Source organism: Barbus barbus, assembly GCF_936440315.1.
Source record: "Barbus barbus genome assembly, chromosome: 17".
NCBI lineage: Eukaryota > Metazoa > Chordata > Actinopteri > Cypriniformes > Cyprinidae > Barbus > Barbus barbus.
In genome coordinates, this window is record NC_136745.1 from 23,103,509 (window position 1) to 23,121,915 (window position 18,407).

Consider the following 18,407-nt stretch of genomic DNA (forward strand, 5'->3'; position numbering starts at 1 on the left):
AATATAGAATAAGCATATAGCATATACAAATTTTAGAAGACAATTTCAGACAGAACTTGTATTACTTACAGAATATATAAATTAAATTAAAAGTTACTTGATTGACATATAAGATATATAATATAGTTAATATAGTTAACTAATCAAATATTCTAAATATTTAGAGTCAGAGACTCAATTCACTGTTTATTTCAAGAAATAAACAATAAATAATAATTATAATTCCTCATGCTCATATCTGAGCTCCGTTACTAATCTTCATGCTGAGTATGTTCTGTATTACTGAATATATAAATAACTGGTAGTTGGGTTGTTGTTGTTGTTATCTTTTTATCTCTGGTTTGTTTTTTTTTTAATCTGATGAACCATTTCAACCAAAACCACCTCTTAAAAAAAGAAGTTCCTGTCTAGTCATGTGACTTCCTCAAGCGTTTAGTTCTCAACTCCAGCAATCAGAGAAGAACTTTTCTTCTGCCTCTTCCTCCTCTGGTGGCTTTTGTCTCTCTGTGAGTGGCACCGTGGCAGTAAGACCGACAGTTAGTTTAGCACTACCACAGCTATAGTCGTGGTCCTCAGCAGAATATTGCCCACCCACTACTGGATCAAGATGTTACGACGGAAACCATCCAACGCATCGGAAAAGGAGCAGACCCAGGTGCAAAAGAAGAAGGTAGGAGTTTGTGTATTAATCTGCATGTGCGGCCCTGTTTTGAACAATTAAAACAAGAGTATAAATGATGGAAATTTCCTTCTGGAGGTCTTCAAGGGAACACAAACACACATAATATGTTGTTTAAAAAGCAAAAGGTAAATGAAACAAATGCATTGTGCCAGAACACATGTGGTTTATTTGCTAACTGTTCAATCAAGAGTACTTGGAGAGGATTTTTTTATTGTTCTCATTCATCTACATGAATAATAGTCCTATTGTAATATGTCCTGTTTGACTTCAGACCTGTAAGAACTGAAACTCTATGATTGTTCTGGGTAAAATGCATGGCTGTGCAGCAGTTCCTGTAGAGAGACAGCAGACCGTACCACACATCCTGAAACACTTCATAGCAAAGCATCCAAACGCAGCTCCTCAATTCAAAGTGACATTTACGTAGGTCTTCACAGCCCGCTTCACTTCTCAATCAGCGGTTAACTGCTTCTACAGCATTACTCTTATTTTCCATTTGATTCACATCTTGCGTGTAACAACCAACAGTTTCGATATTTCTCCTCTGTGAAACTGCAGGTGCTTTGTAAATGCATGGAACCCAAGCAAAGAGAGATCTGAAAATCTTGCTGTTGTGCATTACGGTTATTTTGATGTATTTTACTTATATGTCTTAACCAATGCCTTTCTCGTCCTTATCCAGAACACAGGATGTTGCATAGAGTTGACATGCATAACCATGGTTTAAATGAAAATACTTTTCCACATCATCTCAAATGTTGCAGTTTCCTCTTTGCTCATGCTTTTTCAGTCGAGATCTGTCAAAAATATATTTCAACATCTCATGATGATGCAGAATGTTGTCACCATGTTGGGGGATATTTATAGGGAAGGTTTGTGCAATGATAGTTTGACAGCAGGTCATTTTACCAGTATTTACCGGCTGAGCAATCTCTCTGCATTTAGTTGGCTTAGCAGATTGCAGCATGTTGTGTGTTGTCTAGATAGTGCACAGCTCTGCAGGGATTGGCTGCATGTTGACTGTGACATACCCACTTCCTGTGCTAAAGTAAAGTGGCACAGTGAAAGGTTGAGATAAGAAAAAAAATTCAAATTGGAACAAAGATGCACAACAGCCCACAAAACCCACACTGAATGAATAGCATTAATTAAAAAAAGTTTCTAAGTCTTGAATGAATCTGCTCTGGTTCGAGTCACACTTTGCAATAGTGTCTTTTAAAGTTTAAATGCATCAAATTAATAATACAAATGAGCATCTGGTAATATGGAATTACTTTATCATATAGATCAGTGGTGCACAAACCATGCCAAAGTTAGCTCATTATGACCTTTGATTTGACCCACCATGCCATAACAGAATAAAAACGGAATTCTTACGTATAGGTTAAATGTAATTATAAGTTTATATAATATAGTTGGGTATAATTTACATTGTCCAATGGCCCTCAATTGAGTTGAATTTTTGGCCCTTTGTAGTAGAAAGATTAGACAAGCATATCATTGTTGCTGTTGTACTCAATTACATTGAGAAGTTACATTGACAAAGTGTCACCAAACACATTTTCCTATCTAAAAAACACTCATGAGTTGAAGCAGGTGTTATCTATGCTTATAATTTCATCTGGTCCATGGATCTGAAAAGGATAATGTGGATTCTTCAGCTCAAATGTTACTCTAGAGGCCCGATAATGCCTCCAAATATTGATCAGGATATATGCTTGTGGAATTACAATAACATTTAATGGCCATTATAATATGAGCTATCAGTTAAAGCAAACTGGATTTGTTCATGATGCATAGAGATTAAATTTCATCAGCATAATGCTGGATGACTCTGCGTTCAACCATAAGGCCATTGGGTCAGGAATTGTGGCAATAATCTATCTATCTGTCTATATGTTAATACTGTACTCTATGGTAATTTTAATTAGTCTGTGATGAGAAACTGTTCTATGTTTACAGCTGACTCTTCAAAGGTCCAGCAGCTTCAAAGACTTCATGAAGCCAAAGCCGTCAGCACCCGTAGTGAGCTCTGAGGCTACACTGGATGAAACGGTATGTGCAGTAGTTTGTTAAAGAAATAGTTCACCGAAAAATGAAAATTCTGTTAAGTACGCACCTCCCTACAGGTTCCAAACATGTATGAGTTCTTTTCAGCTGTTCTTTTCACCCTCAAGTTGTTCCAAACGTTCCAAAAGAAGATATTTTGAAGGATGTTGGTGACAAACAGTTGACTGCCAAAGTATGAAAAAAATACTATGGAAGCCAACGGATACCATCAACTGCTTGGTTACCAACATTCTTCAAAATATCTTCTTTTGGAACGTTTGGAACAACTTGAGGGTGAGTAAATCATGACACAATGTTCAGTTTTGGTATACTATCCTTAGACTATAAAGATGACTTTGCTATACTCAAGCGCCAATGTACTACTGTTACTGCTACTGCTAGAATGATGCTTATTAACTGCTTCATTTGAAAGCCACACGGTTTAAAAATATCGAGACAGGATGTCATCCTTTCATGAGCCATCCAAGCAGAGAGCCTGCTTAGCCTTCTGTCTGCTTTTTAGAGAAGTAGACAATTGTGCTATTTTATGCAGAGTAACTGTGATGCATTTGTGCCCATTTATATTTATATTTATATACATTGCAGTTCAGAAGTTTTGGGTCAACAAGATATATTCTTTTAAGCAATACTTTCAGCAAGGATCCACAAAAATGATTAAAAGTGACAGTAAAGACATAATGATACAAAAGATTTCAAATAAATGCTGTTCTTTGAAAGCTTATAGAATCCTGAAAACAATGTATCACGTTTTTTTCCACAAAAATATTAAGAAGCACAACTTATTGATAATATATATTGATAATAATAAAACAAATACAAAAACATATTGATAATAATAATAATAATAATAAATAAATAAATAAATAAAAAAAAAAAAAAATATATATATATATACACACCAGCAAATCAGCATATTAGAATGAGGACTGATGACTGTAGTAATGGCTGCTGAAAATTCAGCTTTGCCATCATAGGAATAAATTATATTTTAAAATATATTCAATAGAAAACAGTTATTTTAAATTGTAATAATATTTTACAATACTACGTTTTTCTGTATTTTTGATTAACTAATTGCAGCCTTGGTGAGCATAAGAGACTTCTTTAAAAAAAACATTGTTTTTTTTTTTTCAAATAATACATTGTTTTAACAAACAAATAAATTAAATAATTAATTAAATAATAATTTAATAAATATGAATATATTTTTTGGTTGTTAAAACAGTCTCCTGTTCAATATTGAAAGTATTGAATGGTATGGAATCGCTTTCTGTGCAGGAGTTAAGTGAAGTGCTGAGGTATAAACAATGGTTATGTAAAAGACAGATGTAAAATCCCCTTGACGTCGACAGGTACTTTTTTTGTCTGTGCCTTAGATAACATCACATGTTGTCCTAAAAGGAAGAGCCTGTGACATTTCTCTAAGAGCTCAGAAAGAAGTCACACTGACTCACTGTGGGTAGTGACACAAAAACCACTGTCACAGACGTTACTGGAAATCCTCCTGAGAACAGGGGCCCATCGCTTTAAAACACACTGCTCATAATGAGGTTATGTCACAAACAAATATGCGCTGATTCAGCTCGGCCAGGGCACATTAGAAATAGGTTGTGAAAAACACATCAAAGAGTTCTGCCATCAGTAATTAAAACACAGAGGTTACTTGAGGTAAATCAAGGCAATAAGTTCTAACAGAAGTCTGTCTCAGTTTCCTTAATGATGGAGCCAGGACATAGTGCACAGAACAACAAGTATGAGGGCCAGCAGTATAGCAACAATTATTCATTGCCTGTAGACCTTTTTAGACAAGAGGAAGTTTGATGAGTTGAGAGGACAAAATTAGTAGCTACTAAGTGCTCAGTAAAAAATGCATCATTTTTTTTGTGAAATTTCTTTCAGCAGCTGGAGGGTGCACCACCAGAAGATTCAGGGAAAAGTAACGGGAAACTGGGAAAGAAATGGAGAAATGTCATAACTCGCACAATGACCCGGAAAACCTCCAAGATGGTACAGAAAGCCCTTGCAGAGGAGGGGGTGAGTTGAATGATGAACTAACAATAAACACTTTATTCATCTTGGTTAATGTTAATTGCTACATAAAATATATATTTTTTAACATTTCAAATGTTTTAGAATTTCCACATCCAATTTTATAAATTATATATAATATGTGACCCTGGACCACAAAACCAGTCATAAGATTTTATACATCATCTGAAAACTGAATAAATAAGCTTTCCATTGACTGAATAAAAAAAAGACATTTCATTGTTTGGATAGGACAACATTTGGCTGAGATACAATTATTTGAATATCTGGAATCAGAGGGTGCAAAAAAAAAAAAATATTGAGAAAATTGCCTTTAAAGTTGTCAAAATGAAGTCTTTAACAATGCATATTACTAATAAAAAATGAACTTTTAATATATTTACTGTAGGAATTTCACAAAATATCTTCATAGAACATGATCTTTACATAATATTCTAATGATTTTTGGCATAAAATAAAAATCGATCATTTTGACCCAAATAATGTATTTTTGGCTTTTGCTACAAATATACCCCAGCGACTTAAGACTGGTTTTGTGGTCCAGGGTTACATATAACATAATTGCATTTATAAATTAACATTAAACGATATTAATAAATGCTGTAAAATTATTAGTTAGTGATACCTAATGCATTGATTAATATAAATTAATTTAACCCCATTGTAAAATGTTACATTTAAAATCCTGTTAAAATATCTCAATCCCATAAATATTGCTATAAATGTTTATTTTATTTCATTTTATTTTAGCAGTTTGGTTTATTTTATTTTTTAATTTCCTAAGTAAACTAACATACTATCTAAAAAAATAATTTAATGTAACAGATGTAATTTTTCTGATTTCTAATTTTTACTTTTTTTTTTTTTTTCAAGTAAGCTATAACATGCAGCCTATCTAAGAAAAAAGCAAGCACTTAATGTAATGATTGAATTTGTCTCCCCCGTGTGGATGATATTAGAATATTTTTTACAGTTAGCACTCTAAGGATGCTTCCAGTAGCTTAATGATAGGTCACAAAGAGATTCATGAGGATATGAATTAAGATGAACTTTTAATTACATTACATTTGTTGATTTCAGAATGAGAGTGGGGAGGAAGGCTCTATGTCTCCCATGTCTCCTAATAACTGGATCCCAGATCTCACTGCTGGGAACAGAATGTCTGTGTGCTCCAACAGCTCAGAGGACACAATACACAGCCCTCTCTCACGCCAGCTCTCTGGATGTAAGCCAGCTCAGTCTGTCACAATATGACTCTGAAGCGAGATCATGAGGCTGATTGATTTTTTTTCCTGATGTGCAGGTGCCGACAGGCAGAGTCTGGACAGTGGCTTCAGCCAGAGAGACAGCATGAGACTGGAGGACAGCACCTACACAGGGCCCTTCTGCGGCAGAGCCCTTGTCCACACTGACTTCACCCCCAGCCCCTATGACATCGAATCCCTCAAACTACAGGTCAGCCTTTTAAAAAGTGCTGTTTTTGGATTGGTTAATCCAAAATTAAAATTTCTGTCGCCATTAACTGTTCTATTTATGTATTCTTCTTATTTGTTTTAATAAATTATACATGTATATTGATTCTTTTCATTGCATCTGTTACAATTACTGTTATGGTATTTTTAAAAATCCTTTTTATGTAAAGAACTTCAAATTATCGTGTATGAAAATAGTATATCATTGATACACTATTATAGTTTTTATAAATATATATTTTTTGGTGGTTGCAAGCATCAAAAGCCCTGTAAAAGTATCAAAAAGTGGTCCAAACATTTGTGTGCTATAATTAAAGTGGTTTTGAAGTTTGACATTTTAAATCCCCAATCGTGAAATAATAGCATCCAGTATATGATTCAGAATTTCTTGTAAATAATGAATTTTGGGTCTAACTAATCCTTTAAAAAAAAATAGTGTGCAGCGTGTATATTGTATGTAGTGCACTGACATTTTTCAAAACACACAGAAAGGAGACATCATCCAGATTATTGAGAAGCCACCAGTAGGCACGTGGACTGGTAAACTCAACAACAAAGTGGGCTCCTTTAAATTCATCTACGTCACAGTACTACCAGAAGAGGACACACCACCAAAGAGGAAGCGATGCCAGAGTCGAGGACGCAAGAACAAGCCCAAACCACAAACCTTGGAGGAAGTTCTGGAGAGAATAGACCTAATTGTAAGCCTTAACTTCCTTTCTCTTAAACATGTGGACCATTACATCACAGTACAACAGGATCTGATCTGACTGATTTCATTGTTTGTTCAGGAACTGGGATCTCTCCTGTCCATGCATGGCTTCCAGAGTTTGGAGGATTTCAGAGGTCTGAAGGAGTCCCACCTGAATGAACTGAACATTACAGACCCTGAACAACGGCTGAAGATACTAAAAGCAGCAGAATTGCTTCATGACTGTAAGTCCATTAAAGAGCCATTGAGTCTAGCCTTCTTATTTGTGTTTTCATTACATATTTATAAGTTACGGTCTGTTTGATGTACTAACATCCTTTCTGCTCTCCAGCGGAGGACGATTCCGATGCAGAGGAGCAAAAGACTGAAATGCCACGGGACTCGGGTTGTTACGAGAGCACAGAGAACCTGGCAAACGGACGTGAGGAGCCCCAGGTGGAATCCCAACCGGAGACTGAGCCTGATCCGAACACAGAAGCAAAGCTCAATGCAGTTCAGGAACAACTGGAGGAGCTGAAGGTGGAGAGTCCTGAGAGTCAAACGGAGTGAAGCCACCAGAATGTTCTTTTGATCCTGCTTCTTCGAAACTCCGTCATCCTCTCTGATGGAGAGTATGTCATGTCCACGTGCTGGATTAAATTCGTGAGAAAAAACTTTTAATATGCACAGCCCATACAGAAGCCAATAGGTCTTCTTAGAAGATGGCACAGAGATCTTGAAGGTACCATCATTTATATGACATTATTGTTCAGAAAGACCCCAAAAATCTGGAAACTGAAAGTTTTTAGGATTTTGAAAAACAGACTGCATGAAGTGATATTCCATGGATTAAACCTACGGCTATGTTATTACATCTTAAAATAAGAAGAATGCAGGTACCCCAAATATTAATTTTACTCAGCTTAGGTTAAATATTTAAGCCATCTTTTTCTGGTAAAGTGTTGATGTGTATGACCTAACAGTGATTCTCTAATATCTGAGAAGTTTCATCATCATCATACCTTTAGCTATAAAGTAGCATTTTATTTACTACTGTTCTATGGTTTCTGCCGGAATGAATGTACAGAGTAACACAACTGGTGCACTCAAAAATGTTTTTTTGTCAGGCATGAAAGAGCAAAAGCACATTGTTCAGTTTTATTCTTTTGCTTGTTTTGGTTCCCGTTTATGGTAATATTTGTTATAATGTTTTCAAAGCCATTGTTGTTTTGATTGTATTCCGTTTTAGCCTTTCGTTTGTCATTTATATTAATGTCTGTATTTGTTTGTGTTTTCTAAGAAAAAGAAACAATTTTGGAACTACGCCACAAAGAGATTGTAATAATACCATATAATTTAATGAACATACATATACACACAAATTCATAAAGTAGAAAGTGAAGAGTATGAGGATATACATGATCACAGTGTTATTACCAAGCAAAGTGAACATAACTCAATTCGTGATGACGTATAATGTGTACGTTATGCATCGTATCCAAATATCTAGAGCAGACCATCTTTTGCTAATATTCCAAACTTATACATTACACTGACTTGGCATTAAAGTTTCTAATTTTGTTGCACCTCATTTAGTAAACCAGTATATTATGACACATTTAATGATTAAAAAAAAGTGGGATTCATTCAGCGCACACTCATATACCTTCAGCCTAGAAAATTAATATTCACATCTTCCATACAATCAATCATCACAATTGTTCACACCATAGTACTCAAAAATCCCATCTGCTATAAATTAAACATGATCTGATAGAAGCACATTCTGTTGATTTCTGAAGAACTACATTTCTTGCAATAAAGGACTTTTACCCTCAACATCAGTAAAGGAAATAATCAAACTAATCAATCTCAAACATTCCAGCTTATATGCTTGAAACTGCTGTAAGATGGCACTGAACTGGCAACATTATAAAGCTGGCTGTTCCGAATCAATCAAACAGAGACAAAGTTCTTAGTTCACTTCTTACCTTCCACACAACAATACTGCCCCCGTTTACTTCTCTGAAACATACGTGTAGCTGGCTATGAGAATTCATGTAAAAATATACGAGTCCATAGGTCCCTGATGTCTGTAGATGTGTCCATAAAGTGTTCCCTTTCAAGTGGCCTTCAACATACTGCAGTGAAATTAGTGACAATACGCATTCGATTATACACTGGGGCAAGCTTTGCTACCTTAAACATGGTGAAAAAGTGTGGGAAAGGAAAAACAAGCAGAGTTTCTTAATTGAATGCAAAAGCATGCTTAAATGACACTGAAGGAGAACTGGTCAATTGAACTTTTCCATGCCTAGACTCAGGAAAGTTCATTTTCAGATGTAAATTAAACTTTATCTTTCATTTACTTTGGCCTTGAGTAGTCATATCTGACTCTTAGTGAAAAGAAAAAAAAGGAAAGGTTGCTCATATGCGGAAAAACCTTGTTAAATAAGACCAGATCAAAATTATTGTAATAAATCAGGCATGTTTTCCACTTATAAGGAATTTGCAGCTTCTCAGTCATTTTTACATTATGTACATTTACTCCATGGCTTTTTTGCATTCTGACAGTTCGTTAGCATCGTATAAAAATGAAGTTGATTAACTTACAGGTATGAGTAGATTTAGGGCATTATGGAGTCCTCTGTAGATGTAATGGTAGAGCATAGATAAGGCACTCTTACTGATGCAGATCAGTCTACTCACTGACACAAACACATCTTACAGCCTCTGCTTTCTACCAGCCATGCTGATTGTAAAATCAAGTCTGAAATTAACTTTCGGTTTTGACAAGATGAATGAGATTTATAACTGACTTACTAAGCTGATCCAAATGGCCCCGTCATCAGAATAGAGCGTTTTTGTTGGGCCTAAATGTAAGTTTATGGCTAATGCACTTTTCCTTATCACACTTTGAAAACAAAGAAGTCTAATCCAAAGGGCATTTTGCACAACTACTATAGAAGCTAGTAATGGGCTTTACAGGGCACACAAACGGTTAGCAATAATGGACGCAGGCTATACAGAAACGGGTAATGACACTGAAAAAACAACCAAACATTTTACGAGCTCTTACGAAGGAAATAATGTCCTCATTACGCTTCAGGGTAGCCCAATCTCATTCGATTCAGTCTGTGGCTCTCCATTTCCCTCACTGTGAGTTTCATCATGCTGTGATTCAGAGAGGAGAGTCTCAAGACCTCCAGATCTGGTCTCGAGTGCTAGCGCAGGATCTGGGCAGAGGGGGTCCCATTCTGCGAAAGAGTATCAGAGAACACAGGCCACTGCTCAAAACGAGTCATGAGTTTTTCCTGTGTGTGTTCCTTTAAGTAAGCACATTCAGAGGGTTGAGAGAAGTCTGGAGAAGAAGGCTTTCAAAGCTAGTGGGCCGACTCTTTGATGACTGCAGGGGCGACAGCATTGGGGGATGTTGGCGAGGGGGGTTTCTCTTCTTTAGGAGAGCTGGTGCTCTTCTGGGTGCCTGCACCAATGCCGGGCTTGGCTTCATCAGGGGTATGTTCGTTGGGAATCAGGGGAGCCGAGGATTTCTGCAGGAAGTGCAAACACACCGTTAGCGATTAAGGAGTGTTATTCACTTGAATGTGAATGTGTCAGTTCCAAACCAGAATGCTGTCATTCCTAACCAGGGGTACATATACCCAGTGGGTACTTAGCAGGGTCCAGAGGGAACTTGTAAAGATTTCAATTTTATTTTGTTTAACAAAAATCATCAAGCTTAGGTGTCTTATTAAAAGAGAGAGAAGGATAATGATAATTATGATTAATGATAATGCAAAATTAGCTTCAGTGTGACATTAGTTGAAAATAAAAAGGAGTTGAAATGGTTCTGTGGGAGAACAGAGGACAAGTTCTGTGCTGGAGAACTTAATATAATTCAAAAATAATAATTATTTTTAGCATTTAATTATGATTATTAGTACTAGTAACAAACAAAAAAAAATATTAAACAAATTAAGGAATTACACCATAGTATTAAATTCTCATTTTTTACAGTGAAATACAATTAAGTAAAATAGAAGCATAAAATTGAAAAAGAAGAATTACAGTACACTACGCTATGTGCACGCGCATTGTGTGTGTGTGTGTGTGTGTGTGTATGTATATGTATATATGTATATATATACACACACACACACACACACATATATACACATATATACACACACACACACACACACACACACATGCTAGTTACACATTATAATTACAACTAATTACATATAAATATCCAAGATCCTGTATATATTGTACATGCAGTGCTGTACAGACTACAGCACTTATGACTATCTGCCCTATGAAAGCCAAACCTAGCTAAAGCCGCTTAATGCATTCATTTACTCCACATGGTTCTTTTTCCTGGCCTTCTAACCCTCTCAGCTCTTAGGGTAATTGATTTAGGATCTTGCTTGCAGACTCACTACTCAACACACAGTAAGGCAGCCAGCAACATTTCAGCCAAATGAACACTCACTCGTTCACTCAAACACTCATAAAAAATGCTGTCTTACTGTGGTTTGTGAAACAGGGTTGCTGCTCTTAAAGGTGGAAGCAGCAAATGCATCAGAGGGGGTGGGGCTAGTCGAGTCTTCCAGCATCATACCTCTTCTGTCCAACACACTAGAAGAAGAGAGAAAGACAGAGTTATATACAGGCATCTGCAAACAAATGCTGGAGCTTACTGATAAAAGTGAAGGTTTTCATATTTTGTCGTCTAATGCAATGCCATACCACCACAGTATAAAAGCAAAACTACAGTAATGTTCCTACCTGGGGTAAGTTGGGCCGCACAGAACCTCACAGCAGTTCTTGATGATGTTCTTATGGCTGTATGGGTTCTGCACACGGTTCTTTCCAGACCACGAGCCTTTGATCTGTATAGTAGAGATGAAGGACTTGGAACTTTGAAAATGACACCAGCATAATGTCAGACCTGCCACTGACTGTTACAATCTGATTCAACCTCCAACTCTCTACCGACTCTTCATGTTATAAAGCATCTGTGCAAATGGGAGCTTGATAAAAAAAAAGAATCTATTATTTGTTATCCTTCATTTAAATGTGCCTTTTCAATTCTAGCCATTCCATCCCAATGGATTTCATTTGATCTAGCACATCAAGGGTCCTCATCTTAAAAAGACATGCCTTTACGGTTTCATCTGCTCCTAGATAGAAATGTATGTATGCACCACAGGCAAATCTGGAGGGGAAAATCATCTAAAGTTTCTAAGTTGCATGTGTGGTATTCCACTCAAAAGTGTTACACCAGTTTTAGGTTTCAGTAAAAAGTTAAGTTGTATCTGAATTTGACTGGCAGCTATAACAGTGTCTGCAGGTATTGATAAATCTGTTACAAGCAGAATCCAATTTATACCAAATAAAAAGCAAACAACCATCATGTCACACCATATTACTTGCAGCAACTGCATCTTTCCTTCGCGCTTCCTCCCTTTCTCACTATTTTTCACTCCTCATTAACAAGAAAAGAAGGGCCAGAGGGCAAATGTGGCAAAAAACATTCTAAATTAATCATTAGGGCTAAGTGTGAAAGTGCCACAGAACTACAGATTCTGCAAAACTAAATCAGAGCATTAATAAACTTAAACGGCTGCAGGGAATCTAAGCATGATATATGCATGTGTTAGACATTATTATTTAATTTTTTTTAATAAATGCTTAACCTTCAAAAAATGTTTATCAGGGTTTATTTATTTTTCTGTGGAATTTGGGACTTTTGCAATCCTGTTAAAATAAAATGTTGAAGGTTTTATTTATTTATAAAATTTAGTTACATTTTCTATTATTTTTTTATAGGGTAAACCCCAGGGTAAAACCTGTTACTAAATTACTGACTTTTGCTACTAAATGTAGTTTATAAATCCTGATTTTTGTCATTTTCTAGCCGATAAACATGAAATCATCAAAATGAAATAAAAACTCAAATCAAATAAATTAATTAAAATAAAAGCCTCCAGTATGCATCAGCTTTGTATGATTTATATTCAGACTAAATTATTTAAACTGTTGAATATGTGGTAATAGCAAAGTTTGGGACACAAATGTCATGTGCTTTTTTTAATACTCTAAATTAGTTCAGTTATAGTTTAGTATTTAAACAACAAAAAATATTCATAAATTAGATTTTAGTAAAAAATATATTTTTACTACAATGAGTTAAATAACAATGACAAATGATGTGTATCTGTTGGATACAGTCAAAACCTCTGGAGGCCAAAATCTTCATTTTTATAATGTGAATAAACATCTGATGCATTTAAAGCTTCTTTTGATGCAAGCTTAATCTTATGTTACATAATAGCTTATCTAACATAGCAAATAGTTACTATAAAACATGGGATTTGTACCTTAATACTTTAAAAGCGTGATGGGACAGCAATGTGTACCCTGTTCATAAACAGTGCGATAAAACTGTATATACTGTACATAAATCTCCTGTTGAGATGTTCTCTGTGCTTGCTTATCGCCGAGACGGCACTGTTGCCAAGGTGACTGCTGGATCTAGTGTGCTGAAATGCTCTAGGGCATGTGTTGATCTTTCCAGCCATGTGACAGCAGCAGGAGTCAAGAACTGACAGTAGACTTTGGAACAGACAGGTAAGAAACAGACTCACGTCCTCATTGGTGGTCTGGTTGAGGGAGATCAAGTAGGTGTGAAAGCCAGTCAATCCCACCACAGACCAGAGGGTGAAAAAACACACCAGAACCTCCAACACAGTGCAACGGAGAGTCAAGGAAACAACATGCTCAAAATATCTACAATACAGCGTAAACAATGTGTTTGAACTTTGATATGATAGTTTTATAAAAGAAAATACATCCCTTGTGCCTATTTAAATGTTAGAAAACTAGTATACAAACAGAGCGTTTATCGTGATAGATCATTTACAGCATGACAGGTTTATGAGCAGCTCATTTTGTTTTCAAATCTTCAGGAAGTGGTTCTTTAGCCCAGATGAAAGGATATGTTCCGGGAGTTTCTTTAATGGTATTCAAAAATCCTGAGTCCACAGAACCTATAAAACACACAAGATATATTTACATCATGTACAGGCAGTAACTCACAGCATCAGATGTCTCAGCATCTCTCGTTCTCTCTCTCATCATTACATGTTCAGAAGATTTTCACACATCCACCCACACTCTGCCAGAGAAGTTTGCACTGTTCATTTACAAGCACCTTTTCAACCACAGTAGCTAGGCTTGCATTCAGCCTAATAAAAATTTGTTGAAGGAATAGTTTACCCAAAAATTAACATTTACTAACCATCATTTCCACAGGCAGTCAAATTCAAAAAAGGGCAAAAGAAAAAGAATAAAAGGATCATAGGGTAGTCTGTGTGACTTATTTATTTGTGTTTTATCACCATATCAGCAACAATAGCTACATTCATGGCAATATTAACAGGTATCACTTCATTACATCATTTACAATAACTATAAGAAGCAACCACTATACAAGTAACAATAGTACTGATAAAAATCATACAGAATCTTTCAATTTTCAACAAACTGGTTTCTCTTGCCCTTTCAATATTATAGTCTTGAATGTCCATCTCTATGTGATTTATATGCTATATATCTTCTGAGGCCATACAATAACTTTGTGAGAAAAGGAAAAAAAATGTAATTACTCAATGATTTTCACCTACACAAAAGCTCTCAAATTACATGACTCCTATGGTGAAGGTTTGACATGATATTTGGTTCAATATAAAAACTTAAATGTCAATCTGTACATCAAGCAAAGCAATTGTATGGCTTCAGAAGACTTATATAATATTGCACATGCTGCATGGACTAATTTTAGGGTGACCAATGACTGCAGACACGTATGGTCAGAATTAAATTATATTTAAATTAATAGGCCAGATGTCAAACCGCACAAGCTGGTTATGATGAAAAGGTCAGAACTGATGTATACTGCATTTACTCGCACATATGACATTTGTGGGAATAAAAGTGAATTTCAAGTGGAAGGGATCGGCTTCACTCTTTGGAAAGTCAAAAATAAAAACCTGCTAAATATGCTAGCAGTGTATACAGCTTTGTTATAATAAGAGAGATCTAATTTTGTTGAGATGTCGATGTGGTGTGGGGCAAGTATACGTTTTCTCTGAACGCTTATTACTGCTATGGAAACATTACTTTCAGAATCTGTGTCACACATTTGGAATCTGTGGTTTGACTGAATTTATCTGTGCATGTAAACATGAAAAACAAATCATGGAATTATACCTCAAAATGAGTGATAGTCATAATGTGTTTTACTTTAAATTAAGATCACAGGCTCAGAGCAAACTGCCCAGACATTGATGTGAATTCTGCTTCTCTCTTTCTTGCTGTCTATAGTGCACTTTGAGAAGAGGAAAATCAAAGGAAAGAGAGCAGACATTTACGAGAGCGTATAGTGGCTCTTCCAATATCCTGAGAAAACCCTGTTCGCATACATATTGAGTGTCGCTTTAAGGCACTTGTTTTCCCAGAAACTATGATCATTAAACTGGTGGGCCATCGGTGCATTTTAAATTGTTATCGATAACATGAAAATGTAATTTCCTCTTTCAAACAATCCGGTTTTGGATGCCAACAGTGAAGACGCTCAGGAACACACACACATTTTCTTGCTGCGATACTCACGTAAAACCACATGGACGATGTCGAAGGCGAAGATGTAGATGGTAAGTAGAGACAGCGAGAGTGTGAACAAGTAGAAGTATCTGTAATTCCTCTTTCCTACGCAGTTTCCGACCCAGGGACAATGATGGTCAAACCGGTCTGAGGGAAAGACACACAGAAATCAGAAAGTCAGTTTCTACATTCTAACGGTGAGTGTGGATCTTCTTCCAGAGACAGGCATATATATTTTTAACTGCTAGGAGGGAGATGGTACTCAAACCAGAGAGAGAGAGAGTGTGAGTGTGTGTGTGTGTGTGTGTGTCTCTGTGTGTGTCAGGTGCAGACCGCCCAAACAAATGGCCCTGTGATCAGGATGACTGTGCAAAGAGAGCAAACCTGAGCCCTCCGTGAACTCTCTAATATCAGCATATGTATCTCACTAACCCTGCAATATGTGTGAGTAAGTGCGTGTGCTGACTCATCTCTTAACAATTCACTATTATACTGGAGTATCAACTGGCACGCACAGGTGCAACTGTATCAAACGTAAGAATGCTTGTGAATTCTTGCACGTAGACGTAGTACAACTCTGTAAAAACTGTCAAATAAATAAATAACTGCAGCACATTATTTTTAGTGATACAAAAATTATAAAATCTAGCGAAAATGAAAAAACAAACAGTTCTACAAAATAACTTGTTGCACTGCATATAAGTTACTTTGGCCTTGTAAGGTTAAATTCATTCGTTGACTTACTAATACTCAGTAAAAATGTTTAATTTATTTTTAATTCATGATACCTAATATTAGTAGTATCTATAATAATAATAATAGTATTAATTCATGTTGAATTAATTAGTGTTTATATATAGTAAATATATAGCAAATAGTAAGTAAAATGAATTGTTTTTAAAATAAGTCATCATAAATATGAATTATATTTATTTGATCAAAACTAAAACAGTACAAACAGTAATATGCAATAAAATTACAATATAATTGTTTTCTATTAGATTTTAAAATGTAATTTATTCCTGATTTCAAAGCTGAATTTTCATCAGCCATTACTCCAGTCTTCAGTGTCACATGATCCTTCAGAAATCATTCTAATATGCTGATTTGATTCTCAAAAAACATTTCCTATTATTATCAATGTTTAAAACAGCTGTGTTGGTTAATATTTTTGTGGAAACTGTGATTTTTTTCTGGATTCTTTAGTGAATAGAAAGTTTCAAAGAACAGAATTTATTTGGAAAATAAATATTTTGTAATGTTTTTAATGTCATTATAGATCAACAGATCCTTGCTAAATAAAAGTTAATAAAAAAACAGCACTCCTTCCCTTAACAATCCACACAATCTGAGGTAGAGGTAGTTTGTAGTGCCAAATGTTAGGGACATTCACTCACCCACACAGTTGTCGCAGATGCTGCAATGGGAAGCACGAGGGGGTCTGAAGATCTTGCAGGTGTAGCAGTACTTCAGCTTGACGATCTGGTTATTAATTTGCACATTCTTGATGCGGGGCGGAGGCCGCTGTCCGGCCATGACGTTCCCATTGGCCGCTTCTGCAAGAGAGGAGTAGAAACAGTCAACATGGCAACCAGCAGCCGCTCAGGTCGATTGAGATCCATGTGCATGACACACAGCATAGCCTCTGATAAAGGACTCACTGAAGGCCACTACAGCGAGTGCCATGACTCAGTGACAAAAGACAAAAAACACCAATAAATCAGAACCAGGAGAGTGTGTAACTCTGTGAAAAGAGTTATTAATGGTGCTGGTATGACAAGTATAATGATTTTTGCACTAAAGTAAAGTTGAAGCGGAATGAGATTAAAACAAGATTTCAAAAAAATTATACAAAAGGACAAGCCAGTCATTATCACAAAATAAACTTTGACGGTGATTAAGACCATGACAAGAAGTGGAGAGATCTTGTATCACACTAAAGTGGTTTATTTTGCAATAATGACAGGCTTACTGCACATTATACCCCTTAATAAATCAGTAAATAAAAAAAAAACATTAAATATTATCGTGATTTGATTCTGTGACAAGATGGAACTAGAACAGTAAAGGTAACTGTTTGCCAATGACAACGGTTAAATAAATAGTGTAGTGATCATTTTACAAAAATATTTGACAACAGAATAACTTACTTGAACAATGCAAAAAAAAATTGGCTTGCATGTATTTTCACTAAAAATGTTCACAAATGTAAATGATCAATTGCTTTCTAAAGAAAATAATTTTCTATTATTGCTTTTTCAATATTTTTTCTCTCCAGAGATCCAGAAAAATGTATAAGCATCTTTTCTATTCCCTTTTCTTTATATGCATTTTTTCAAAATGACTCCCTTTCATTTGTTTGAATAGCGACAATACTTACTGAAGGCAAAGCACTTCGTTTAAAAGACAAGACTCAAATTTCAAAAGGTAATTTCCTTGCATTTGTCAGCTCTGTACTTTTAAACTCTAGTAAAATGGTTGCATTAGCATGTGCTCAGGAGGCAGAACTACACAGCTGCCTTTTAATCCACATGTCTAGGTTGGCTAAATCCAAACTTGCATCTGATCCAGCATCAGCCACTTTTAATCAGCCACACAGACATTCATCTAAAAATAGCGTATTAAAGATGGAATGCTGAAATAGCGCAGAGGAAATTTGTAGAAATCAATCTTTGCCCTGCCCTGCTGCAGTAGTCAAACAAAATTGCCCTCTTTTAAGAGGGTACAGTTGAATCAATACCAAAATTTTGTCTTTTGTATGACAGCATTCATA

General features: G+C 35.7%; 2 protein-coding genes across 3 annotated transcripts in view; one reads left to right on the plus strand and one right to left on the minus strand.

Moving 5' to 3' along the window:
- Nucleotides 1-434: 434 nt before the first annotated feature.
- LOC306883504 (SAM and SH3 domain-containing protein 3-like) lies at nucleotides 435-9,470 on the plus strand. Of its 2 annotated transcripts, none has more exons than XM_079438804.1 (8): nucleotides 435-670; nucleotides 2,645-2,737; nucleotides 4,652-4,786; nucleotides 5,882-6,026; nucleotides 6,105-6,256; nucleotides 6,762-6,974; nucleotides 7,065-7,209; nucleotides 7,317-9,470. In XM_079438804.1, exons 1-8 carry the CDS (start codon nucleotides 608-610, stop codon nucleotides 7,532-7,534), a joined length of 1,164 nt encoding a protein of 387 aa, XP_079294930.1. In that variant the 5' UTR covers nucleotides 435-607; the 3' UTR covers nucleotides 7,535-9,470. The 2 variants fall into 2 exon arrangements, with proteins under 2 accessions (XP_079294930.1, XP_079294931.1); XM_079438805.1 differs by having other exon boundaries at nucleotides 492-670; nucleotides 4,655-4,786.
- zdhhc9 (zDHHC palmitoyltransferase 9) overlaps nucleotides 8,302-18,407 on the minus strand; it is a 30,318-nt gene continuing 20,212 nt past the window's right edge. The window contains exons 3-9 of the mRNA XM_079438806.1: nucleotides 17,032-17,190; nucleotides 15,644-15,781; nucleotides 13,971-14,019; nucleotides 13,618-13,720; nucleotides 11,756-11,859; nucleotides 11,497-11,605; nucleotides 8,302-10,515 (exon numbers count right to left, since the gene is read on the minus strand). Of these exons, the coding sequence (XP_079294932.1) occupies nucleotides 10,348-10,515; nucleotides 11,497-11,605; nucleotides 11,756-11,859; nucleotides 13,618-13,720; nucleotides 13,971-14,019; nucleotides 15,644-15,781; nucleotides 17,032-17,190 (830 nt within the window). The 3' untranslated portion in view covers nucleotides 8,302-10,347. The remainder of the gene's footprint in view (nucleotides 10,516-11,496; nucleotides 11,606-11,755; nucleotides 11,860-13,617; nucleotides 13,721-13,970; nucleotides 14,020-15,643; nucleotides 15,782-17,031; nucleotides 17,191-18,407) is intronic.

Coding starts and splice junctions, on each gene's coding strand:
- LOC306883504 (XM_079438804.1), top strand. CDS start 608: ATGTTACGACGGAAACCATCCAACGCATCGGAAAAGGAGCAGACCCAG. Junction 671..2,644: donor CCCAGGTGCAAAAGAAGAAG/GTAGGAGTTTGT, acceptor CTATGTTTACAG/CTGACTCTTCAAAGGTCCAG. Junction 2,738..4,651: donor AGGCTACACTGGATGAAACG/GTATGTGCAGTA, acceptor AATTTCTTTCAG/CAGCTGGAGGGTGCACCACC.